The 26,061-nt window shown below is 41.7% G+C and overlaps 1 protein-coding gene across 2 annotated transcripts in view; it reads right to left on the reverse strand.

Moving 5' to 3' along the window:
• Window positions 1-26,061, reverse strand: part of NOXRED1 (NADP dependent oxidoreductase domain containing 1) — a 48,789-nt gene that overhangs the window by 20,025 nt on the left and 2,703 nt on the right. The window contains exon 2 of one of the 2 annotated variants that reach the window (XM_032956215.2): window positions 5,403-5,659. In XM_032956215.2, the coding sequence (XP_032812106.2) occupies window positions 5,403-5,605 (203 nt within the window). In that variant the 5' untranslated portion in view covers window positions 5,606-5,659. Of the gene's footprint in view, window positions 1-5,402; window positions 6,079-26,061 lie in introns of those variants that run through there. The other variant, XM_076067596.1, reaches the window with a different exon arrangement.

Genomic DNA, 26,061 nt, shown 5'->3' on the forward strand with positions numbered 1-26,061 from the left:
TATTAAACCTCTATAATGGACAATATTGGTCGCGAAAGCGTACGTCTTAATACTGTGTTTTAAAAAGTTTTTTTTAAACCTCTATAATGGACGATATTGGTCGCGAAAGCCTACGTGTTAATACTGTGTTTTAAAACCGGTTTTTTTTAAACCTCTATTATGGATGAAAATGGTCGTGAAAGCCTACGTGTTATTACTGTGTTTTAAAAACGTTTTTTTAAACCTCTATTATGGACGATATTGGTCGCGAAAGCCTACGTGTTATTACTGTGCTTTAAAAATGTTTTTTTTAAACCTCTATTATGGACAATATTGGTCGCGAAAGTCTACGTGTTAATACTGTGTTTTAAAAACGTTTTATTAAACCTTTGTAATGGACAATATTGGTCGCGAAAGAGTACGTGTTAATACTGTGTTTAAAAAATAAATTAAACCTCTATTATGGATGATATTGGTCGCGAAAGCCTACGTGTTAATACTGTGTTTTAAAAATGTTTTTTTTAAACCTCTATTATGGACGAAATTGGTCGCGAAAGCGTATGTCTTAATACTGTGTTTTAAAAATGTTTTTTTAAAAAACCTCTATTATGGATGAAAATGGTCACGAAAGCCTACGTGTTAAAACTGTGTTTTAAAAACCTTTTTTTAAAACCTCTATTATGGATGATATTGGTCACGAAAGCCTACGTGTTAATACTGTGTTTTGAAAAGGTTTTTTTAAACCTCTATTATGGACGAAATTGGTCGCGAAAGCCTACGTGTTAATACTGTGTTTTAAAAATGTGTTTTTTAAACCTCTTTTATATACTATATTGGTCGCGAAAGCCTACGTGTTAATGCTGTGTTTTGAAAATGTTTTTTTAAAACCTCCATTATGGACGAAATTGGTCGCGAAAGCCTACGTGTTAATACTGTGTTTTAAAAATGTGTTTTTTAAACCTCTATTATGGATGAAAATGGTCGCGAAAGCCTACGTGTTAATACTGTGTTTTAAAAACGTTTTATTAAACCTCTATAATGGACTATATTGGTCGCGAAAGCCTACGTCTTAATACTGTGTTTTAAAAATATTTTTTTAAAACCTCTATTATGGACTATATTGGTCGCGAAAGCCTACGTGTTATTACTGTGTTTTAAAAATATGTTTTTTAAACCTCTATTATGGATGATATTGGTCGCGAAAGCCTACGTGTTAATACTGTTTTAAAAATGTTTTTTTAAACCTCTATTATGGACAATATTGGTCGCAAAAGCCTACGTGTTAATACTGTGTTTTGAAAATGTTTTTTTTAAAACCTCTATTATGGATGAAATTGGTCGCGAAAGTCTACGTGTTAATACTGTGTTTTAAAAATGTTTTATTAAACCTCTATAATGGACAATATTGGTCGCGAAAGCGTACGTCTTAATACTGTGTTTTAAAAAGTTTTTTTTAAACCTCTATAATGGACGATATTGGTCGCGAAAGCCTACGTGTTAATACTGTGTTTTAAAACCGGTTTTTTTTAAACCTCTATTATGGATGAAAATGGTCGTGAAAGCCTACGTGTTATTACTGTGTTTTAAAAACGTTTTTTTAAACCTCTATTATGGACGATATTGGTCGCGAAAGCCTACGTGTTATTACTGTGCTTTAAAAATGTTTTTTTTAAACCTCTATTATGGACAATATTGGTCGCGAAAGTCTACGTGTTAATACTGTGTTTTAAAAACGTTTTATTAAACCTTTGTAATGGACAATATTGGTCGCGAAAGAGTACGTGTTAATACTGTGTTTAAAAAATAAATTAAACCTCTATTATGGATGATATTGGTCGCGAAAGCCTACGTGTTAATACTGTGTTTTAAAAATGTTTTTTTTAAACCTCTATTATGGACGAAATTGGTCGCGAAAGCGTATGTCTTAATACTGTGTTTTAAAAATGTTTTTTTAAAAAACCTCTATTATGGATGAAAATGGTCACGAAAGCCTACGTGTTAAAACTGTGTTTTAAAAACCTTTTTTTAAAACCTCTATTATGGATGATATTGGTCACGAAAGCCTACGTGTTAATACTGTGTTTTGAAAAGGTTTTTTTAAACCTCTATTATGGACGAAATTGGTCGCGAAAGCCTACGTGTTAATACTGTGTTTTAAAAATGTGTTTTTTAAACCTCTTTTATATACTATATTGGTCGCGAAAGCCTACGTGTTAATGCTGTGTTTTGAAAATGTTTTTTTAAAACCTCCATTATGGACGAAATTGGTCGCGAAAGCCTACGTGTTAATACTGTGTTTTAAAAATGTGTTTTTTAAACCTCTATTATGGATGAAAATGGTCGCGAAAGCCTACGTGTTAATACTGTGTTTTAAAAACGTTTTATTAAACCTCTATAATGGACTATATTGGTCGCGAAAGCCTACGTCTTAATACTGTGTTTTAAAAATATTTTTTTAAAACCTCTATTATGGACTATATTGGTCGCGAAAGCCTACGTGTTATTACTGTGTTTTAAAAATATGTTTTTTAAACCTCTATTATGGATGATATTGGTCGCGAAAGCCTACGTGTTAATACTGTTTTAAAAATGTTTTTTTAAACCTCTATTATGGACAATATTGGTCGCAAAAGCCTACGTGTTAATACTGTGTTTTGAAAATGTTTTTTTTAAAACCTCTATTATGGATGAAATTGGTCGCGAAAGTCTACGTGTTAATACTGTGTTTTAAAAATGTTTTATTAAACCTCTTTAATGGACAATATTGGTCGCGAAAGCGTACGTCTTAATACTGTGTTTTAAAAAGTTTTTTTTAAACCTCTATAATGGACGATATTGGTCGCGAAAGCCTACGTGTTAATACTGTGTTTTAAAACCGTTTTTTTTTTAAACCTCTATTATGGATGAAAATGGTCGTGAAAGCCTACGTGTTATTACTGTGTTTTAAAAACGTTTTTTTAAACCTCTATTATGGACGATATTGGTCGCGAAAGCCTACGTGTTATTACTGTGCTTTAAAAATGTTTTTTTTAAACCTCTATTATGGACAATATTGGTCGCGAAAGTCTACGTGTTAATACTGTGTTTTAAAAACGTTTTATTAAACCTTTGTAATGGACAATATTGGTCGCGAAAGAGTACGTGTTAATACTGTGTTTAAAAAATAAATTAAACCTCTATTATGGATGATATTGGTCGCGAAAGCCTACGTGTTAATACTGTGTTTTAAAAATGTTTTTTTTAAACCTCTATTATGGACGAAATTGGTCGCGAAAGCGTATGTCTTAATACTGTGTTTTAAAAATGTTTTTTTAAACTCTATTATGGATGATATTGGTCGCGAAAGCCTACGTGTTAATACTGTGTTTAGAATTTTTTTTTTTTAAACCTCTATTATGGATTAAATTGGTCGCGAAAGCCAACGTGTTAATACTGTGTTTTAAAAACGTTTTTTTTAAACCTCTATTATGGACGATATTGGTCGCGAAAGCCTACGTGTTAATACTGTGTTTTAAAAACGTTTTTTTAAACCTATATAATGGATGATATTGGTCGCGAAAGCCTACGTGTTAATACTGTGTTTTAAAAATGTTTTTTTTTTTAACCTATATAATGGATGATATTGGTCGGAAAAGCCTACGTGTTAAAACTGTGTTTTAAAAAGTTTTTTTAAAACCTCTATTATGGATGATATTGGTCGCGAAAGCCTACGTGTTAATACTGTGTTTTAAAAAGTTTTTTTTAAACCTCTATTATGGATGATATTGGTCGCGAAAGCCTACGTGTTATTACTGTGTTTTCAAAATGTTTTTTTTAAACCTCTATTATGGATGATATTGGTCGCGAAAGCCTACGTGTTAATACTGTGTTTTAAAAATGTTTTATTAAACCTCTGTAATGGACAATATTGGTTCCGAAAGCGTACATGTTAATACTGTGTTTTAAAAATGTTTTTTAATCCTCTAATGGACGAAATTGGTCGCAAAAGCCTACGTGTTAATACTGTGTTTTAAAAATGTTTTTTTAAACCTCTATTATGGATGAAATTGGTCGCGAAAGCTTACGTGTTAATACTGTGTTTTAAAAATGTTTTATTAAACCTCTATAATGGACAATATTGGTCGCGAAAGCGTACGTCTTAATACTGTGTTTTAAAAATGTGTTTTTTAAACCTCTATTATGGATGATATTGGTCGCGAAAGCCTACGTGTTAATGCTGTTTTAAAAATGTTTTTTTTAAACCTCTACTATGGACAATATTGGTCGCGAAAGCCTACGTGTTAATACTGTTTTGAAAATGTTTTTTTTAAACCTCTATTATGGATGAAATTGGTCGCGAAAGTCTACGTGTTAATACTGTGTTTTAAAAATGTTTTATTAAACCTCTATAATGGCCAATATTGGTCGCGAAAGCGTACGTCTTAATACTGTGTTTTAAAAAGTTTTTTTTAAACCTCTATAATGGACTATATTGGTCGCGAAAGCCTACGTGTTAAACTAAAGGAGTACATGTTGTATTCGCTATGTTGCAATCCCAACTGAGTAACGTGATGCCAGCACACAATGGCCTAAATAAAGTTCGACAGAGGATCTTCATGATCCACTGTGAAGCAGACGTAAAGTACGCACCATTCAAATGTGAAATCTTGCAACAGAAGACCTGGTTCTTTTCTTTGCATTTTGCCTAAAGTAAGAACGTAGCTGTATGGAAGTGGATCGTCAACACATCCTTATGTTTAACATGTTTGCATTTGTGCCATTACATGGGGTATCACGGTGGTGAGATGTTAACGCAATTGCCTGGTTGAGGGAAGTTGTGGGTTTGATCTCGATCCTGATGCCTGTATATTTGGAGTTTGAATGTTCTCCCTGTGGTCACGTGGATTTTTCTCCGGGTCCTCTAGTTTTTTTTTTCCCTCCACATTTATAAACATGCGTTCAGAGTATTTGGCTACTTTAAATTGCCACGTGACAAGCAACTTCGTTGGGCTATCATTTGTGACCAGGTCGTTTCTGAAAAAGTTATAGAGCTAAGTGGGTTTTACCTGGTAAAAAAAAAGTGTTTAATGTCTGCTCCGTATGTGTCACGAGACAGCCAGACACGCTTGTAGGTGAGAGATGTTAAAATATGGAGGGATTATGCAGTAAAAATATGTTTTAAAAAAAGTCTTCTATCCAACTGTGTTCTCTACCAATGAGGTGCAGAATTGTCTCAAGTAAGGTCACCGATGAGCAGACATGCAGGACATTGCCGTTGTTTGTTGATGTAAATGTAACTGCTGCACTTTGTGTTGTTTCACTTGCGCATCGTGCCGATCCCCCAGGTCTTGTTTGCAAATTTGGCCATAACCGCACGAGTAGCGGGAGGCTCGCATGCCGAGATGACCGCACGTGCACATGGTGCACGAGGTGCTGATGCTCACGTGCGCTCGATGGACCCCAGCGTCCGGCTGAGCCACGCGGCCAGGCGCCCGGAGGCCACGCAGAGGGCAGCTGCGTGGCCTTGCAGCCTGCGGGCCTCCCTGGGGGCCTCCCCGTCCCCTTCTGCGGTCCCCGCAGCCGCCTCCCAGCCCAGACCGGCGAGGCCAGATGTGACGTCTTCCTCGGCATCGCCTGGGCTTGACATCGCGATGACCTCAGCTCAGGAATTCCCCGTGCTGCTGTCCACCCTGCAGTGCTTCTGCACACAGAAAGACAATTTAATGTCCACGTGATTTGGCTGCTATACATTTCCATGTGATAAGCCACTTCGTTGAGCTGTCATTTGTGATAGCCAGGTCGCTTTTGATAAAAAAAGAAGCTAACAGCTCCGTGGGCCTTACGTAGTAAGATGAAAATTGTTTAGTTTGAGTTGCATTTATTCAAGTGATTTGTTTAACTTCCCTATAATTTGCACTCCTATCGTGTTTTTGTATTGTTTGTTGTTATAACGTTCTGACCTGCCCCTACTGGACATCTGTGAAGAAGAGCTTTGTAGTTCATCGGATTCCTCCTGCAGCATAAATAAATATTCTGATTCTGATAAAGATGCCCCCTACAGCCATAACATACTTTTGGGGCAAGTGCTGTTAGCGAATCAACATCACGTGACTCCAGTGTATGTAGAGTGTGTAGACACTAGTGACTAGTGTGTGTAGGGTGTGTAGACACTAGTGACTAGTGTATGTAGGGTGTGTAGACACTAGTGATTAGTGTGTGTAGTGTGTGTAGACACTAGTGACTAGTGTATGTACAGTGTGTAGACACTAGTGACTAGTGTGTGTAGGGTGTGTAGACACTAGTGACTAGTGTATGTAGGGTGTGTAGACACTAGTGACTAGTGTATGTAGGGTGTGTAGACACTAGTGACTAGTGTATGTAGGGTGTGTAGACACTAGCGACTAGTGTGTGTAGGGTGTGTAGACACTAGTGACTAGTGTAAGTAGTGTGTGTAGACACTAGTGACTAGTGTGTGTAGGGTGTGTAGACACTAGTGACTAGTGTGTGTAGGATGTATAGACACTAGTGACCAGTATGTGTAGTGTGTGTAGTCACTAGTGACTAGTGTGTGTAAGGTGTGTAGACACTAGTGACTAGTGTGTGTAGGGTGTGTAGACACTAGTGACTAGTGCATGTAGGGTGTGTAGACACTAGTGACTAGTGTATGTAGGGTGTGTAGACACTAGTGACTAGTGTATGTAGGGTGTGTAGACACTAGTGACTGGTGTATGTAGGGTGTGTAGACACTAGTGACTAGTGTATGTAGTGTGTGTAGACACTAGTGACTAGTGTATGTAGAGTGTGTAGACACTAGTGACTAGTGTGTGTAGGGTGTGCAGACACTAGTGACTAGTGTGTGTAGACACTAGTGACTAGTGTGTGTAGGGTGTGTAGACACTAGTGACTAGTGCATGTAGGGTGTGAACACACTAGTGACTAGTGTGTGTAGGGTGTGTAGACACTAGTGACTTGCGTATGTAGGGTGTGTAGTCACTGGTGAATAGTGTGTGTAGGGTGTGTAGACACTAGTGACTAGTGTGTGTAGGACGTATAGACACTAGTGACCAGTGTGTGTAGTGTGTGTAGACACTAGTGACTAGTGTGTGTAAGGTGTGTAGACACTAGTGACTAGTGTGTGTAGGGTGTGTAGACACTAGTGACTAGTGCATGTAGGGTGTGTAGACACTAGTGTATGTAGGGTGTGTAGACACTAGTGACTAGTGTATGTAGGGTGTGTAGACACTAGTGACTAGTGTATGTAGGGTGTGTAGACACTAGTGACCAGTGTATGTAGTGTGTGTAGACACTAGTGACTAGTGTATGTAGAGTGTGTAGACACTAGTGACTAGTGTGTGTAGGGTGTGCAGACACTAGTGACTAGTGTGTGTAGTGTGTGGAGACACTAGTGACTAGTGTGTGTAGGGTGTGTAGACACTAGTGACTAGTGTATGTAGTGTATGTAGACACTAGTGACTAGTGCATGTAGGGTGTGAACACACTAGTGACTAGTGTGTGTAGGGTGTGTAGACACTAGTGACTTGCGTATGTAGGGTGTGTAGTCACTGGTGACTAGTGTGTGTAGGGTGTGTAGACACTAGTGACTAGTGTATGTAGTCACTAGTGACTAGTGTATGTAGCGTGTGTAGACACTAGTGACTAGTGTATGTAGGGTGTGTAGTCACTAGTGACTAGTGTATGTAGGGTGTGTAGTCACTAGTGACTAGTGTATGTAGGGTGTGTAGACACTAGTGACTAGTGTATGTAGTGTATGTAGACACTAGTGACTAGTGTGTGTAAGGTGTGTAGACACTAGTGACTAGTGTGTGTAGGGTGTGTAGACACTAGTGACTTGCGTATGTAGGGTGTGTAGTCACTGGTGAATAGTGTGTGTAGGGTGTGTAGACACTAGTGACTAGTTTGTTTAGGACGTATAGACACTAGTGACCAGTGTGTGTAGTGTGTGTAGACACTAGTGACTAGTGTGTGTAAGGTGTGTAGACACTAGTGACTAGTGTGTGTAGGGTGTGTAGACACTAGTGACTAGTGCATGTAGGGTGTGTAGACACTAGTGACTAGTGTATGTAGGGTGTGTAGACACTAGTGACTAGTGTATGTAGGGTGTGTAGACACTAGTGACTAGTGTATGTAGGGTGTGTAGACACTAGTGACCAGTGTATGTAGTGTGTGTAGACACTAGTGACTAGTGTATGTAGAGTGTGTAGACACTAGTGACTAGTGTGTGTAGGGTGTGCAGACACTAGTGACTAGTGTGTGTAGTGTGTGGAGATACTAGTGACTAGTGTGTGTAGGGTGTGTAGACACTAGTGACTAGTGTATGTAGTGTATGTAGACACTAGTGACTAGTGCATGTAGGGTGTGAACACACTATTGACTAGTGTATGTAGTCACTAGTGACTAGTGTATGTAGCGTGTGTAGACACTAGTGACTAGTGTATGTAGGGTGTGTAGTCACTAGTGACTAGTGTATGTAGGGTGTGTAGTCACTAGTGACTAGTGTATGTAGGGTGTGTAGACACTAGTGATTAGTGTGTGTAGTGTGTGTAGACACTAGTGACTAGTGTATGTACAGTGTGTAGACACTAGTGACTAGTGTGTGTAGGGTGTGTAGACACTAGTGACTAGTGTATGTAGGGTGTGTAGACACTAGTGACTAGTGTATGTAGGGTGTATAGACACTAGTGACTAGTGTATGTAGGGTGTGTAGACACTAGTGACTAGTGTGTGTAGGGTGTGTAGACACTAGTGACTAGTGTAAGTAGTGTGTGTAGACACTAGTGACTAGTGTGTGAAGGGTGTGTAGACACTAGTGACTAGTGTGTGTAGGATGTATAGACACTAGTGACCAGTGTGTGTAGTGTGTGTAGACACTAGTGACTAGTGTGTGTAAGGTGTGTAGACACTAGTGACTAGTGTGTGTAGGGTGTGTAGACACTAGTGACTAGTGCATGTAGGGTGTGTAGACACTAGTGACTAGTGTATGTAGGGTGTGTAGACACTAGTGACTAGTGTATGTAGGGTGTGTAGACACTAGTGACTGGTGTATGTAGGGTGTGTAGACACTAGTGACTAGTGTATGTAGTGTTTGTAGACACTAGTGACTAGTGTATGTAGAGTGTGTAGACACTAGTGACTAGTGTGTGTAGGGTGTGCAGACACTAGTGACTAGTGTGTGTAGACACTAGTGACTAGTGTGTGTAGGATGTGTAGACACTAGTGACTAGTGTATGTAGTGTATGTAGACACTAGTGACTAGTGCATGTAGGGTGTGAACACACTAGTGACTAGTGTGTGTAGGGTGTGTAGACACTAGTGACTTACGTATGTAGGGTGTGTAGTCACTGGTGAATAGTGTGTGTAGGGTGTGTAGACACTAGTGACTAGTGTGTGTAGGACGTATAGACACTAGTGACCAGTGTGTGTAGTGTGTGTAGACACTAGTGACTAGTGTATGTAGAGTGTGTAGACACTAGTGACTAGTGTGTGTAGGGTGTGCAGACACTAGTGACTAGTGTGTGTAGTGTGTGGAGACACTAGTGACTAGTGTGTGTAGGGTGTGTAGACACTAGTGACTAGTGTATATAGTGTATGTAGACACTAGTGACTAGTGTATGTAGGGTGTGTAGACACTAGTGACTAGTGTATGTAGGGTGTGTAGACACTAGTGACTAGTGTATGTAGGGTGTGTAGACACTAGTGACCAGTGTATGTAGTGTGTGTAGACACTAGTGACTAGTGTATGTAGAGTGTGTAGACACTAGTGACTAGTGTGTGTAGGGTGTGCAGACACTAGTGACTAGTGTGTGTAGTGTGTGGAGACACTAGTGACTAGTGTGTGTAGGGTGTGTAGACACTAGTGACTAGTGTATATAGTGTATGTAGACACTAGTGACTAGTGCATGTAGGGTGTGAACACACTAGTGACTAGTGTGTGTAGGGTGTGTAGACACTAGTGACTTGCGTATGTAGGGTGTGTAGTCACTGGTGACTAGTGTGTGTAGGGTGTGTAGACACTAGTGACTAGTGTATGTAGTCCTAGTGACTAGTGTATGTAGCATGTGTAGACACTAGTGACTAGTGTATGTAGGGTGTGTAGTCACTAGTGACTAGTGTATGTAGGGTGTGTAGTCACTAGTGACTAGTGTATGTAGTGTATGTAGACACTAGTGACTAGTGTGTGTAGTGTGTGTAGACACTAGTGACTAGTGTGTGTAAGGTGTGTAGACACTAGTGACTAGTGTATGTAGTGTATGTAGACACTAGTGACTAGTGTGTGTAAGGTGTGTAGACACTAGTGACTAGTGTGTGTAGGGTGTGTAGACACTAGTGACTTGCGTATGTAGGGTGTGTAGTCACTGGTGAATAGTGTGTGTAGGGTGTGTAGACACTAGTGACTAGTGTGTGTAGGACGTATAGACACTAGTGACCAGTGTGTGTAGTGTGTGTAGAAACTAGTGACTAGTGTGTGTAAGGTGTGTAGACACTAGTGACTAGTGTGTGTAGGGTGTGTAGACACTAGTGACTAGTGCATGTAGGGTGTGTAGACACTAGTGACTAGTGTATGTAGGGTGTGTAGACACTAGTGACTAGTGTATGTAGGGTGTGTAGACACTAGTGACCAGTGTATGTAGTGTGTGTAGACACTAGTGACTAGTGTATGTAGAGTGTGTAGACACTAGTGACTAGTGTGTGTAGTGTGTGGAGACACTAGTGACTAGTGTGTGTAGGGTGTGTAGACACTAGTGACTAGTGTATGTAGTGTATGTAGACACTAGTGACTAGTGCATGTAGGGTGTGAACACACTAGTGACTAGTGTGTGTAGGGTGTGTAGACACTAGTGACTTGCGTATGTAGGGTGTGTAGTCACTGGTGACTAGTGTGTGTAGGGTGTGTAGACACTAGTGACTAGTGTATGTAGTCACTAGTGACTAGTGTATGTAGGGTGTGTAGACACTAGTGACTAGTGAATGTAGGTTGTGTAGTCACTAGTGACTAGTGTATGTAGGGTGTGTAGTCACTAATGACTAGTGTATGTAGGGTGTGTAGACACTAGTGACTAGTGTATGTAGTGTATGTAGACACTAGTGACTAGTGTGTGTAAGGTATGTAGACACTAGTGACTAGTGTGTGTAGGGTGTGTAGACACTAGTGACTAGTGCATGTAGTCACTAGTGACTAGTGTATGTAGGTTGTGTAGACACTAGTGACTAGTGTATGTAGACACTAGTGACTAGTGTATGTATGGTGTGTAGACACTAGTGACTAGTGTATGTAGGGTGTGTAGACACTATTGACTAGTGTATGTAGGGTGTGTAGACACTAGTGACTAGTGTATGTAGGGTGTGTAGACACTAGTGACTAGTGTATGTAGGGTGTGTAGACACTAGTGACTAGTGTATGTAGGGTGTGTAGACACTAATGACTCGTGTATGTAGGGTGCGTAGACACTAGTGACTAGTGTATGTAGACACTAGTGACTAGTGTATGTAGGGTGTGTAGACACTAGTGACTAGTGTATGTAGGGTGTGTAGACACTAGTGACTAGTGTATGGAGGGTGTGTAGACACTAGTGACTAGTGTATGTAGTCACTAGTGACTAGTGTATGTAGGGTGTGTAGTTACTAGTGGCTAGTGTATATAGACACTAGTGACTAGTGTATGTAGGGTGTGTAGTCACTAGTGACTAGTGTTTTTAGTCACTAGTGACTAGTGTATGTAGGGTGTGTAGACACTAGTGACTAGTGTATGTAGGGTGTGTAGACACTAGTGACTAGTGTATGTAGGGTGTGTAGACACTAGTGAATAGTGTATGTAGGGTGTGTAGACACTAGTGACTAGTGTATGTAGGGTGTGTTGTCACTAGTGACTAGTGTATGTAGTCACTAGTGACTAGTGTATGTAGGGTGTGTAAACACTAGTGACTAGTGTACGTTGGGTGTGTAGACACTAGTGGCTAGTGTATGTAGGGTGTGTAGACACGAGTGACTAGTGTATGTAGGGTATGTAGTTACTCGTGCCTAGTGTATGTAGACACTAGTGACTCGTGTGTGTAGGGTGTGTAGACACTAGTGACTAGTGTATGTAGGTTGTGTAGACACTAGTGACTAGTGTGTGTAGGGTGTGTAGAGACTAGTGACTAGCGTATGTAGGTTGAGTAGATACTAGTGACTAGTGTATGTAGGGTGTGTAGACACTAGTGACTAGTGTATGTAGGGTGTGTAGACACTAATGACTCGTGTATGTAGGGTGCGTAGACACTAGTGACTAGTGTATGTAGACACTAGTGACTAGTGTATGTAGGGTGTGTAGACACTAGTGACTAGTGTATGTAGGGTGTGTAGACACTAGTGACTAGTGTATGTAGGGTGTGTAGACACTAGTGACTAGTGTATGTAGTCACTAGTGACTAGTGTATGTAGGGTGTGTAGTTACTAGTGGCTAGTGTATATAGACACTAGTGACTAGTGTATGTAGGGTGTGTAGTCACTAGTGACTAGTGTTTGTAGTCATTAGTGACTAGTGTATGTAGGGTGTGTAGACATTAGTGACTAGTGTATGTAGGGTGTGTAGACACTAGTGACTAGTGTATGTAGGGTGTGTAGACACTAGTGACTAGTGTATGTAGGGTGTGTAGACACTAGTGACTAGTGTATGTAGGGTGTGTTGTCACTAGTGACTAGTGTATGTAGTCACTAGTGACTAGTGTATGTAGGGTGTGTAGACACTAGTGACTAGTGTATGTAGGGTGTGTGGACACTAGTGACTAGTGTATGTAGGGTGTGTAGACACTAGTGACTAGTGTATGTAGGGTGTGTAGACACTAGTGACTAGTGTATGTAGGGTGTGTTGTCACTAGTGACTAGTGTATGTAGTCACTAGTGACTAGTGTATGTAGGGTGTGTAGACATTAGTGACTAGTGTATGTAGGGTGTGTAGACACTAGTGACTAGTGTATGTAGGGTGTGTGGACACTAGTGACTAGTGTATGTAGGGTGTGTAGACACTAGTGACTAGTGTATGTAGGGTGTGTTGTCACTAATGACTAGTGTATGTAGTCACTAGTGACTAGTGTATGTAGGGTGTGTAGACACTAGTGACTAGTGTATGTAGGGTGTGTGGACACTAGTGACTAGTGTATGTAGCGTGTGTAGACACTAGTGACTAGTGTATGTAGGGTGTGTAGACACTATTGACTAGTGTATGTAGGGTGTGTTGTCACTAGTGACTAGTGTATGTAGTCACTAGTGACTAGTGTATGTAGGGTGTGTAAACACTAGTGACTAGTGTACGTTGGGTGTGTAGATACTAGTGACTAGTGTATGTAGGTTGTGTAGACACTAGTGACTAGTGTGTGTAGGGTGTGTAGAGACTAGTGACTAGCGTATGTAGGTTGAGTAGACACTAGTGACTAGTGTGTGTAGGGTGTGTAGACACTAGTGACTAGCGTATGTAGGTTGTGTAGACACTAGTGACTAGTGTCTGTAGGGTGTGTAGACACTAGTGACTAGTGTATGTAGGTTATGGAGACACTAGTGACTAGTGTATGTAGGGTGTGTAGTCACTAGTGACTAGTGTATGTAGACACTAGTGACTAGTGTATGTAGGGTGTGTAGACACTAGTGACTAGTGTATGTAGGGTGTGTTGTCCTAGTGACTAGTGTATGTAGTCACTAGTGACTAGTGTATGTAGGGTGTGTAGACACTAGTGACTAGTGTATGTAGGGTGTGTGGACACTAGTGACTAGTGTATGTAGGGTGTGTAGACACTAGTGACTAGTGTATGTAGGGTGTGTAGACACTAGTGACTAGTGTATGTAGGGTGTGTTGTCACTAGTGACTAGTGTATGTAGTCACTAGTGACTAGTGTATGTAGGGTGTGTAGACACTAGTGACTAGTGTATGTAGGGTGTGTAGACACTAGTGACTAGTGTATGTAGGGTGTGTAGACACTAGTGACCAGTGTATGTAGTGTGTGTAGACACTAGTGACTAGTGTATGTAGAGTGTGTAGACACTAGTGACTAGTGTGTGTAGGGTGTGCAGACACTAGTGACTAGTGTGTGTAGTGTGTGGAGATACTAGTGACTAGTGTGTGTAGGGTGTGTAGACACTAGTGACTAGTGTATGTAGTGTATGTAGACACTAGTGACTAGTGCATGTAGGGTGTGAACACACTAGTGACTAGTGTATGTAGTCACTAGTGACTAGTGTATGTAGCGTGTGTAGACACTAGTGACTAGTGTATGTAGGGTGTGTAGTCACTAGTGACTAGTGTATGTAGGGTGTGTAGTCACTAGTGACTAGTGTATGTAGGGTGTGTAGACACTAGTGATTAGTGTGTGTAGTGTGTGTAGACACTAGTGACTAGTGTATGTACAGTGTGTAGACACTAGTGACTAGTGTGTGTAGGGTGTGTAGACACTAGTGACTAGTGTATGTAGGGTGTGTAGACACTAGTGACTAGTGTATGTAGGGTGTGTAGACACTAGTGACTAGTGTATGTAGGGTGTGTAGACACTAGTGACTAGTGTGTGTAGGGTGTGTAGACACTAGTGACTAGTGTAAGTAGTGTGTGTAGACACTAGTGACTAGTGTGTGTAGGGTGTGTAGACACTAGTGACTAGTGTGTGTAGGATGTATAGACACTAGTGACCAGTGTGTGTAGTGTGTGTAGACACTAGTGACTAGTGTGTGTAAGGTGTGTAGACACTAGTGACTAGTGTGTGTAGGGTGTGTAGACACTAGTGACTAGTGCATGTAGGGTGTGTTGTCACTAGTGACTAGTGTAAGTAGTGTGTGTAGACACTAGTGACTAGTGTGTGTAGGGTGTGTAGACACTAGTGACTAGTGTGTGTAGGATGTATAGACACTAGAGACCAGTGTGTGTAGTGTGTGTAGACACTAGTGACTAGTGTGTGTAGGGTGTGTAGACACTAGTGACTTGCGTATGTAGGGTGTGTAGTCACTGGTGAATAGTGTGTGTAGGGTGTGTAGACACTAGTGACTAGTGTGTGTAGGACGTATAGACACTAGTGACCAGTGTGTGTAGTGTGTGTAGAAACTAGTGACTAGTGTGTGTAAGGTGTGTAGACACTAGTGACTAGTGTGTGTAGGGTGTGTAGACACTAGTGACTAGTGCATGTAGGGTGTGTAGACACTAGTGACTAGTGTATGTAGGGTGTGTAGACACTAGTGACTAGTGTATGTAGGGTGTGTAGACACTAGTGACCAGTGTATGTAGTGTGTGTAGACACTAGTGACTAGTGTATGTAGAGTGTGTAGACACTAGTGACTAGTGTGTGTAGGGTGTGCAGACACTAGTGACTAGTGTCTGTAGTGTGTGGAGACACTAGTGACTAGTGTGTGTAGGGTGTGTAGACACTAGTGACTAGTGTATGTAGTGTATGTAGACACTAGTGACTAGTGCATGTAGGGTGTGAACACACTAGTGACTAGTGTGTGTAGGGTGTGTAGACACTAGTGACTTGCGTATGTAGGGTGTGTAGTCACTGGTGACTAGTGTGTGTAGGGTGTGTAGACACTAGTGACTAGTGTATGTAGTCACTAGTGACTAGTGTATGTAGGGTGTGTAGACACTAGTGACTAGTGAATGTAGGGTGTGTAGTCACTAGTGACTAGTGTATGTAGGGTGTGTAGTCACTAATGACTAGTGTATGTAGGGTGTGTAGACACTAGTGACTAGTGTATGTAGTGTATGTAGACACTAGTGACTAGTGTGTGTAAGGTATGTAGACACTAGTGACTAGTGTGTGTAGGGTGTGTAGACACTAGTGACTAGTGCATGTAGTCACTAGTGACTAGTGTATGTAGGTTGTGTAGACACTAGTGACTAGTGTATGTAGACACTAGTGACTAGTGTATGTAGGGTGTGTAGACACTAGTGACTAGTGTATGTAGGGTGTGTAGACACTATTGACTAGTGTATGTAGGGTGTGTAGACACTAGTGACTAGTGTATGTAGGGTGTGTAGACACTAGTGACTAGTGTATGTAGGGTGTGTAGACACTAGTGACTAGTGTATGTAGGGTGTGTAGACACTAATGACTCGTGTATGTAGGGTGCATAGACACTAGTGACTAGTGTATGTAGACACTAGTGACTAGTGTATGTAGGGTGTGTAGACACTAGTGACTAGTGTATGTAGGGTGTGTAGACACTAGTGACTAGTGTATGGAGGGTGTGTAGACACTAGTGACTAGTGTATGTAGTCACTAGTGACTAGTGTATGTAGGGTGTGTAGTTACTAGTGGCTAGTGTATATAGACACTAGTGGCTAGTGTATGTAGGGTGTGTAGTCACTAGTGACTAGTGTTTTTAGTCACTAGTGACTAGTGTATGTAGGGTGTGTAGACACTAGTGACTAGTGTATGTAGGGTGTGTAGACACTAGTGACTAGTGTATGTAGGGTGTGTAGACACTAGTGACTAGTGTATGTAGGGTGTGTAGACACTAGTGACTAGTGTATGTAGGGTGTGTTGTCACTAGTGACTAGTGTATGTAGTCACTAGTGACTAGTGTATGTAGGGTGTGTAAACACTAGTGACTAGTGTACGTTGGGTGTGTAGACACTAGTGGCTAGTGTATGTAGGGTGTGTAGACACGAGTGACTAGTGTATGTAGGGTATGTAGTTACTCGTGCCTAGTGTATGTAGACACTAGTGACTCGTGTGTGTAGGGTGTGTAGACACTAGTGACTAGTGTATGTAGGTTGTGTAGACACTAGTGACTAGTGTGTGTAGGGTGTGTAGAGACTAGTGACTAGGGTATGTAGGTTGAGTAGATACTAGTGACTAGTGTATGTAGGGTGTGTAGACACTAGTGACTAGTGTATGTAGGGTGTGTAGACACTAATGACTCGTGTATGTAGGGTGCGTAGACACTAGTGACTAGTGTATGTAGACACTAGTGACTAGTGTATGTAGGGTGTGTAGACACTAGTGACTAGTGTATGTAGGGTGTGTAGACACTAGTGACTAGTGTATGTAGGGTGTGTAGACACTAGTGACTAGTGTATGTAGTCACTAGTGACTAGTGTATGTAGGGTGTGTAGTTACTAGTGGCTAGTGTATATAGACACTAGTGAATAGTGTATGTAGGGTGTGTAGTCACTAGTGACTAGTGTTTGTAGTCATTAGTGACTAGTGTATGTAGGGTGTGTAGACATTAGTGACTAGTGTATGTAGGGTGTGTAGACACTAGTGACTAGTGTATGTAGGGTGTGTAGACACTAGTGACTAGTGTATGTAGGGTGTGTAGACACTAGTGACTAGTGTATGTAGGGTGTGTTGTCACTAGTGACTAGTGTATGTATTCACTAGTGACTAGTGTATGTAGGGTGTGTAGACACTAGTGACTAGTGTATGTAGGGTGTGTGGACACTAGTGACTAGTGTATGTAGGGTGTGTAGACACTAGTGACTAGTGTATGTAGGGTGTGTAGACACTAGTGACTAGTGTATGTAGGGTGTGTTGTCACTAGTGACTAGTGTATGTAGTCACTAGTGACTAGTGTATGTAGGGTGTGTAGACATTAGTGACTAGTGTATGTAGGGTGTGTAGACACTAGTGACTAGTGTATGTAGGGTGTGTGGACACTAGTGACTAGTGTATGTAGGGTGTGTTGTCACTAATGACTAGTGTATGTAGTCACTAGTGACTAGTGTATGTAGGGTGTGTAGACACTAGTGACTAGTGTATGTAGGGTGTGTGGACACTAGTGACTAGTGTATGTAGCGTGTGTAGACACTAGTGACTAGTGTATGTAGGGTGTGTAGACACTAGTGACTAGTGTATGTAGGGTGTGTTGTCACTAGTGACTAGTGTATGTAGTCACTAGTGACTAGTGTATGTAGGGTGTGTAAACACTAGTGACTAGTGTACGTTGGGTGTGTAGACACTAGTGACTAGTGTATGTAGGTTGTGTAGACACTAGTGACTAGTGTGTGTAGGGTGTGCAGAGACTAGTGACTAGCGTATGTAGGTTGAGTAGACACTAGTGACTAGTGTGTGTAGGGTGTGTAGACACTAGTGACTAGCGTATGTAGGTTGTGTAGACACTAGTGACTAGTGTGTGTAGGGTGTGTAGACACTAGTGACTAGTGTATGTAGGTTATGGAGACACTAGTGACTAGTGTATGTAGGGTGTGTAGTCACTAGTGACTAGTGTATGTAGACACTAGTGACTAGTGTATGTAGGGTGTGTAGACACTAGTGACTAGTGTATGTAGGGTGTGTTGTCCTAGTGACTAGTGTATGTAGTCACTAGTGACTAGTGTATGTAGGGTGTGTAGACACTAGTGACTAGTGTATGTAGGGTGTGTGGACACTAGTGACTAGTGTATGTAGGGTGTGTAGACACTAGTGACTAGTGTATGTAGGGTGTGTAGACACTAGTGACTAGTGTATGTAGGGTGTGTTGTCACTAGTGACTAGTGTATGTAGTCACTAGTGACTAGTGTATGTAGGGTGTGTAGACACTAGTGACTAGTGTATTTAGGGTGTGTAGACACTAGTGACTAGTGTATGTAGGGTGTGTAGACACTAGTGACCAGTGTATGTAGTGTGTGTAGACACTAGTGACTGGTGTATGTAGAGTGTGTAGACCCTAGTGACTAGTATGTGTAGGGCGTGCAGACACTAGTGACTAGTGTGTGTAGTGTGTGGAGATACTAGTGACTAGTGTGTGTAGGGTGTGTAGACACTAGTGACTAGTGTATGTAGTGTATGTAGACACTAGTGACTAGTGCATGTAGGGTGTGAACACACTAGTGACTAGTGTATGTAGTCACTAGTGACTAGTGTATGTAGCGTGTGTAGACACTAGTGACTAGTGTATGTAGGGTGTGTAGTCACTAGTGACTAGTGTATGTAGGGTGTGTAGTCACTAGTGACTAGTGTATGTAGGGTGTGTAGACACTAGTGATTAGTGTGTGTAGTGTGTGTAGACACTAGTGACTAGTGTATGTACAGTGTGTAGACACTAGTGGCTAGTGTGTGTAGGGTGTGTAGACACTAGTGACTAGTGTATGTAGGGTGTGTAGACACTAGTGACTAGTGTATGTAGGGTGTGTAGACACTAGTGACTAGTGTATGTAGGGTGTGTAGACACTAGTGACTAGTGTGTGTAGGGTGTGTAGACACTAGTGACTAGTGTAAGTAGTGTGTGTAGACACTAGTGACTAGTGTGTGTAGGGTGTGTAGACACTAGTGACTAGTGTGTGTAGGATGTATAGACACTAGTGACCAGTGTGTGTAGTGTGTGTAGACACTAGTGACTAGTGTGTGTAAGGTGTGTAGACACTAGTGACTAGTGTGTGTAGGGTGTGTAGACACTAGTGACTAGTGCATGTAGGGTGTGTAGACACTAGTTACTAGTGTATGTAGGGTGTGTAGACACTAGTGACTAGTGTATGTAGGGTGTGTAGACACTAGTGACTGGTGTATGTAGGGTGTGTAGACACTAGTGACTAGTGTATGTAGTGTTTGTAGACACTAGTGACTAGTGTATGTAGAGTGTGTAGACACTAGTGACTAGTGTGTGTAGGGTGTGCAGACACTAGTGACTAGTGTGTGTAGACACTAGTGACTAGTGTGTGTAGGGTGTATAGACACTAGTGACTAGTGTATGTAGTGTATGTAGACACTAGTGACTAGTGCATGTAGGGTGTGAACACACTAGTAACTAGTGTGTGTAGGGTGTGTAGACACTAGTGACTTGCGTATGTAGGGTGTGTAGTCACTGGTGAATAGTGTGTGTAGGGTGTGTAGACACTAGTGACTAGTGTGTGTAGGACGTATAGACACTAGTGACCAGTGTGTGTAGTGTGTGTAGACACTAGTCACTAGTGTGTGTAAGGAGTGTAGACACTAGTGACTAGTGTGTGTAGGGTGTGTAGACACTAGTGACTAGTGCATGTAGGGTGTGTAGACACTAGTGACTAGTGTATGTAGGGTGTGTAGACACTAGTGACTAGTGTATGTAGGGTGTGTAGACACTAGTGACTAGTGTATGTAGGGTGTGTAGACACTAGTGACCAGTGTATGTAGTGTGTGTAGACACTAGTGACTAGTGTATGTAGAGTGTGTAGACACTAGTGACTAGTGTGTGTAGGGTGTGCAGACACTAGTGACTAGTGTGTGTAGTGTGTGGAGACACTAGTGACTAGTGTGTGTAGGGTGTGTAGACACTAGTGACTAGTGTATATAGTGTATGTAGACACTAGTGACTAGTGCATGTAGGGTGTGAACACACTAGTGACTAGTGTGTGTAGGGTGTGTAGACACTAGTAACTTGCGTATGTAGGGTGTGTAGTCACTGGTGACTAGTGTGTGTAGGGTGTGTAGACACTAGTGACTAGTGTATGTAGTCACTAGTGACTAGTGTATGTAGCGTGTGTAGACACTAGTGACTAGTGTATGTAGGGTGTGTAGTCACTAGTGACTAGTGTATGTAGGGTGTGTAGTCACTAGTGACTAGTGTATGTAGTGTATGTAGACACTAGTGACTAGTGTGTGTAGTGTGTGTAGACACTAGTGACTAGTGTGTGTAAGGTGTGTAGACACTAGTGACTAGTGTATCTAGTGTATGTAGACACTAGTGACTAGTGTGTGTAAGGTGTGTAGACACTAGTGACTAGTGTGTGTAGGGTGTGTAGACACTAGTGACTTGCGTATGTAGGGTGTGTAGTCACTGGTGAATAGTGTGTGAGGGTGTGTAGACACTAGTGACTAGTGTGTGTAGGACGTATAGACACTAGTGACCAGTGTGTGTAGTGTGTGTAGACACTAGTGACTAGTGTGTGTAAGGTGTGTAGACACTAGTGACTAGTGTGTGTAGGGTGTGTAGACACTAGTGACTAGTGCATGTAGGGTGTGTAGACACTAGTGACTAGTGTATGTAGGGTGTGTAGACACTAGTGACTAGTGTATGTAGGGTGTGTAGACACTAGTGACCAGTGTATGTAGTGTGTGTAGACACTAGTGACTAGTGTATGTAGAGTGTGTAGACACTAGTGACTAGTGTGTGTAGGGTGTGCAGACACTAGTGACTAGTGTGTGTAGTGTGTGGAGACACTAGTGACTAGTGTGTGTAGGGTGTGTAGACACTAGTGACTAGTGTATGTAGTGTATGTAGACACTAGTGACTAGTGCATGTAGGGTGTGAACACACTAGTGACTAGTGTGTGTAGGGTGTGTAGACACTAGTGACTTGCGTATGTAGGGTGTGTAGTCACTGGTGACTAGTGTGTGTAGGGTGTGTAGACACTAGTGACTAGTGTATGTAGTCACTAGTGACTAGTGTATGTAGGGTGTGTAGACACTAGTGACTAGTGAATGTAGGGTGTGTAGTCACTAGTGACTAGTGTATGTAGGGTGTGTAGTCACTAATGACTAGTGTATGTAGGGTGTGTAGACACTAGTGACTAGTGTATGTAGTGTATGTAGACACTATTGACTAGTGTGTGTAAGGTATGTAGACACTAGTGACTAGTGTGTGTAGGGTGTGTAGACACTAGTGACTGGTGCATGTAGTCACTAGTGACTAGTGTATGTAGGTTGTGTAGACACTAGTGACTAGTGTATGTAGACACTAGTGACTAGTGTATGTAGGGTGTGTAGACACTAGTGACTAGTGTATGTAGGGTGTGTAGACACTATTGACTAGTGTATGTAGGGTGTGTAGACACTAGTGACTAGTGTATGTAGGGTGTGTAGACACTAGTGACTAGTGTATGTAGGGTGTGTAGACACTAGTGACTAGTGTATGTAGGGTGTGTAGACACTAATGACTCGTGTATGTAGGGTGCGTAGACACTAGTGACTAGTGTATGTAGACACTAGTGACTAGTGTATGTAGGGTGTGTAGACACTAGTGACTAGTGTATGTAGGGTGTGTAGACACTAGTGACTAGTGTATGGAGGGTGTGTAGACACTAGTGACTAGTGTATGTAGTCACTAGTGACTAGTGTATGTAGGGTGTGTAGTTACTAGTGGCTAGTGTATATAGACACTAGTGACTAGTGTATGTAGGGTGTGTAGTCACTAGTGACTAGTGTTTGTAGTCATTAGTGACTAGTGTATGTAGGGTGTGTAGACATTAGTGACTAGTGTATGTAGGGTGTGTAGACACTAGTGACTAGTGTATGTAGGGTGTGTAGACACTAGTGACTAGTGTATGTAGGGTGTGTAGACACTAGTGACTAGTGTATGTAGGGTGTGTTGTCACTAGTGACTAGTGTATGTAGTCACTAGTGACTAGTGTATGTAGGGTGTGTAGACACTAGTGACTAGTGTATGTAGGGTGTGTGGACACTAGTGACTAGTGTATGTAGGGTGTGTAGACACTAGTGACTAGTGTATGTAGGGTGTGTAGACACTAGTGACTAGTGTATGTAGGGTGTGTTGTCACTAGTGACTAGTGTATGTAGTCACTAGTGACTAGTGTATGTAGGGTGTGTAGACATTAGTGACTAGTGTATGTAGGGTGTGTAGACACTAGTGACTAGTGTATGTAGGGTGTGTGGACACTAGTGACTAGTGTATGTAGGGTGTGTAGACACTAGTGACTAGTGTATGTAGGGTGTGTTGTCACTAGTGACTAGTGTATGTAGTCACTAGTGACTAGTGTATGTAGGGTGTGTAGACACTAGTGACTAGTGTATGTAGGGTGTGTGGACACTAGTGACTAGTGTATGTAGCGTGTGTAGACACTAGTGACTAGTGTATGTAGGGTGTGTAGACACTAGTGACTAGTGTATGTAGGGTGTGTTGTCACTAGTGACTAGTGTATGTAGTCACTAGTGACTAGTGTATGTAGGGTGTGTAAACACTAGTGACTAGTGTACGTTGGGTGTGTAGACACTAGTGACTAGTGTATGTAGGTTGTGTAGACACTAGTGACTAGTGTGTGTAGGGTGTGTAGAGAGTAGTGACTAGCGTATGTAGGTTGAGTAGACACTAGTGACTAGTGTGTGTAGGGTGTGTAGACACTAGTGACTAGCGTATGTAGGTTGTGTAGACACTAGTGACTAGTGTGTGTAGGGTGTGTAGACACTAGTGACTAGTGTATGTAGGTTATGGAGACACTAGTGACTAGTGTATGTAGGGTGTGTAGTCACTAGTGACTAGTGTATGTAGACACTAGTGACTAGTGTATGTAGGGTGTGTAGACACTAGTGACTAGTGTATGTAGGGTGTGTTGTCCTAGTGACTAGTGTATGTAGTCACTAGTGACTAGTGTATGTAGGGTGTGTAGACACTAGTGACTAGTGTATGTAGGGTGTGTGGACACTAGTGACTAGTGTATGTAGGGTGTGTAGACACTAGTGACTAGTGTATGTAGGGTGTGTAGACACTAGTGACTAGTGTATGTAGGGTGTGTTGTCACTAGTGACTAGTGTATGTAGTCACTAGTGACTAGTGTATGTAGGGTGTGTAGACACTAGTGACTAGTGTATGTAGGGTGTGTGGACACTAGTGACTAGTGTATGTAGGGTGTGTAGACACTAGTGACTAGTGTATGTAGGGTGTGTAGACACTAGTGACTAGTGTATGTAGGGTGTGTAAACACTAGTGACTAGTGTACGTTGGGTGTGTAGACACTAGTGGCTAGTGTATGTAGGGTGTGTAGACACTAATGACTCGTGTATGTAGGGTGCGTAGACACTAGTGACTAGTGTATGTAGACACTAGTGACTAGTGTATGTAGGGTGTGTAGACACTAGTGACTAGTGTATGTAGGGTGTGTAGACACTAGTGACTAGTGTATGTCGGGTGTGTAGACACTAGTGACTAGTGTATGTAGTCACTAGTGACTAGTGTATGTAGGGTGTGTAGTTACTAGTGGCTAGTGTATATAGACACTAGTGACTAGTGTATGTAGGGTGTGTAGTTACTAGTGACTAGTGTATGTAGGGTGTGTAGACACTAGTGACTCGTGTGTGTAGGGTGTGTAGACACTAGTGACTAGCGTATGTAGGTTGTGTAGACACTAGTGACTAGCGTGTGTAGGGTGTGTAGACCCTAGTGACTAGTGTATGTAGGTTATGGAGACAATAGTGACTAGTGTATGTAGGGTGTATAGTCACTAGTGACTAGTGTATGTAGACACTAGTGACTAGTGTATGTAGGGTGTGTAGACACTAGTGACCAGTGTATGTAGACACTAGTGACTAGTGTGTGTAGGGTGTGTAGTTACTAGTGACTAGTGTATGTAGGGTGTGTAGACACTAGTGACTAGTGTATGTAGGTTGTGTAGACACTAGTGACTAGTATATGTAGGGTGTGTTATCACTAGTGACTAGTGTATGTAGTCACTAGTGACTAGTGTATGTAGGGTGTGTAAACACTAGTGACTAGTGTATGTAGGGTGTGTAGACACTAGTGGCTAGTGTATGTAGGGTGTGTAGACACGAGTGACTAGTGTATGTAGGGTATTTAGTTACTCGTGCCTAGTGTATGTAGACACTAGTGACTCGTGTGTGTAGGGTGTGTAGACACTAGTGACTAGTGTATGTAGGTTGTGTAGACACTAGTCACTAGTGTGTGTAGGGTGCGTAGAGACTAGTGACTAGCGTATGTAGGTTGAGTAGACACTAGTGACTAGTGTGTGTAGCGTGTGTAGACACTAGTGACTAGCGTATGTAGGTTGTGTAGACACTAGTGACTAGTGTGTGTAGGGTGTGTAGACACTAGTGACTAGTGTATGTAGGTTATGGAGACACTAGTGACTATTGTATGTAGGGTGTGTAGTCACTAGTGACTAGTGTATGTAGACACTAGTGACTAGTGTATGTAGGGTGTGTAGACACTAGTGACTAGTGTATGTAGGGTGTGTAGACACTAGTGACTAGTGTATGTAGGGTGTGTAGACATTTGTGACTAGTGTATGTAGTCACTAGTGACTAGTGTATGTAGGGTGTATAGACACTAGTGACTAGTGTATGTAGGGTGTGTAGACACTAGTGACTAGTGTGTGTAGGGTGTGCAGACACTAGTGACTAGTGTGTGTAGTGTGTGGAGACACTAGTGACTAGTGTGTGTAGGGTGTGTAGACACTAGTGACTAGTGTATGTAGTGTATGTAGACACTAGTGACTAGTGCATGTAGGGTGTGAACACACTAGTGACTAGTGTGTGTAGGGTGTGTAGACACTAGTGACTTGCGTATGTAGGGTGTGTAGTCACTGGTGACTAGTGTGTGTAGGGTGTGTAGACACTAGTGACTAGTGTATGTAGTCACTAGTGACTAGTGTATGTAGGGTGTGTAGACACTAGTGACTAGTGAATGTAGGGTGTGTAGTCACTAGTGACTAGTGTATGTAGGGTGTGTAGTCACTAATGACTAGTGTATGTAGGGTGTGTAGACACTAGTGACTAGTGTATGTAGTGTATGTAGACACTATTGACTAGTGTGTGTAAGGTATGTAGACACTAGTGACTAGTGTGTGTAGGGTGTGTAGACACTAGTGACTAGTGCATGTAGTCACTAGTGACTAGTGTATGTAGGTTGTGTAGACACTAGTGACTAGTGTATGTAGACACTAGTGACTAGTGTATGTAGGGTGTGTAGACACTAGTGACTAGTGTATGTAGGGTGTGTAGACACTATTGACTAGTGTATGTAGGGTGTGTAGACACTAGTGACTAGTGTATGTAGGGTGTGTAGACACTAGTGACTAGTGTATGTAGGGTGTGTAGACACTAGTGACTAGTGTATGTAGGGTGTGTAGACACTAATGACTCGTGTATGTAGGGTGCGTAGACACTAGTGACTAGTGTATGTAGACACTAGTGACTAGTGTATGTAGGGTGTGTAGACACTAGTGACTAGTGTATGTAGGGTGTGTAGACACTAGTGACTAGTGTATGGAGGGTGTGTAGACACTAGTGACTAGTGTATGTAGTCACTAGTGACTAGTGTATGTAGGGTGTGTAGTCACTAGTGGCTAGTGTATATAGACACTAGTGACTAGTGTATGTAGGGTGTGTAGTCACTAGTGACTAGTGTTTGTAGTCATTAGTGACTAGTGTATGTAGGGTGTGTAGACATTAGTGACTAGTGTAT

The sequence above is a fragment of the Petromyzon marinus genome, chromosome 17, assembly GCF_048934315.1.
Source record: "Petromyzon marinus isolate PM22_M1 ecotype Great Lakes invasive population chromosome 17, UKy_Petmar_22M1.pri1.0, whole genome shotgun sequence".
Taxonomy (NCBI): domain Eukaryota; kingdom Metazoa; phylum Chordata; class Hyperoartia; order Petromyzontiformes; family Petromyzontidae; genus Petromyzon; species Petromyzon marinus.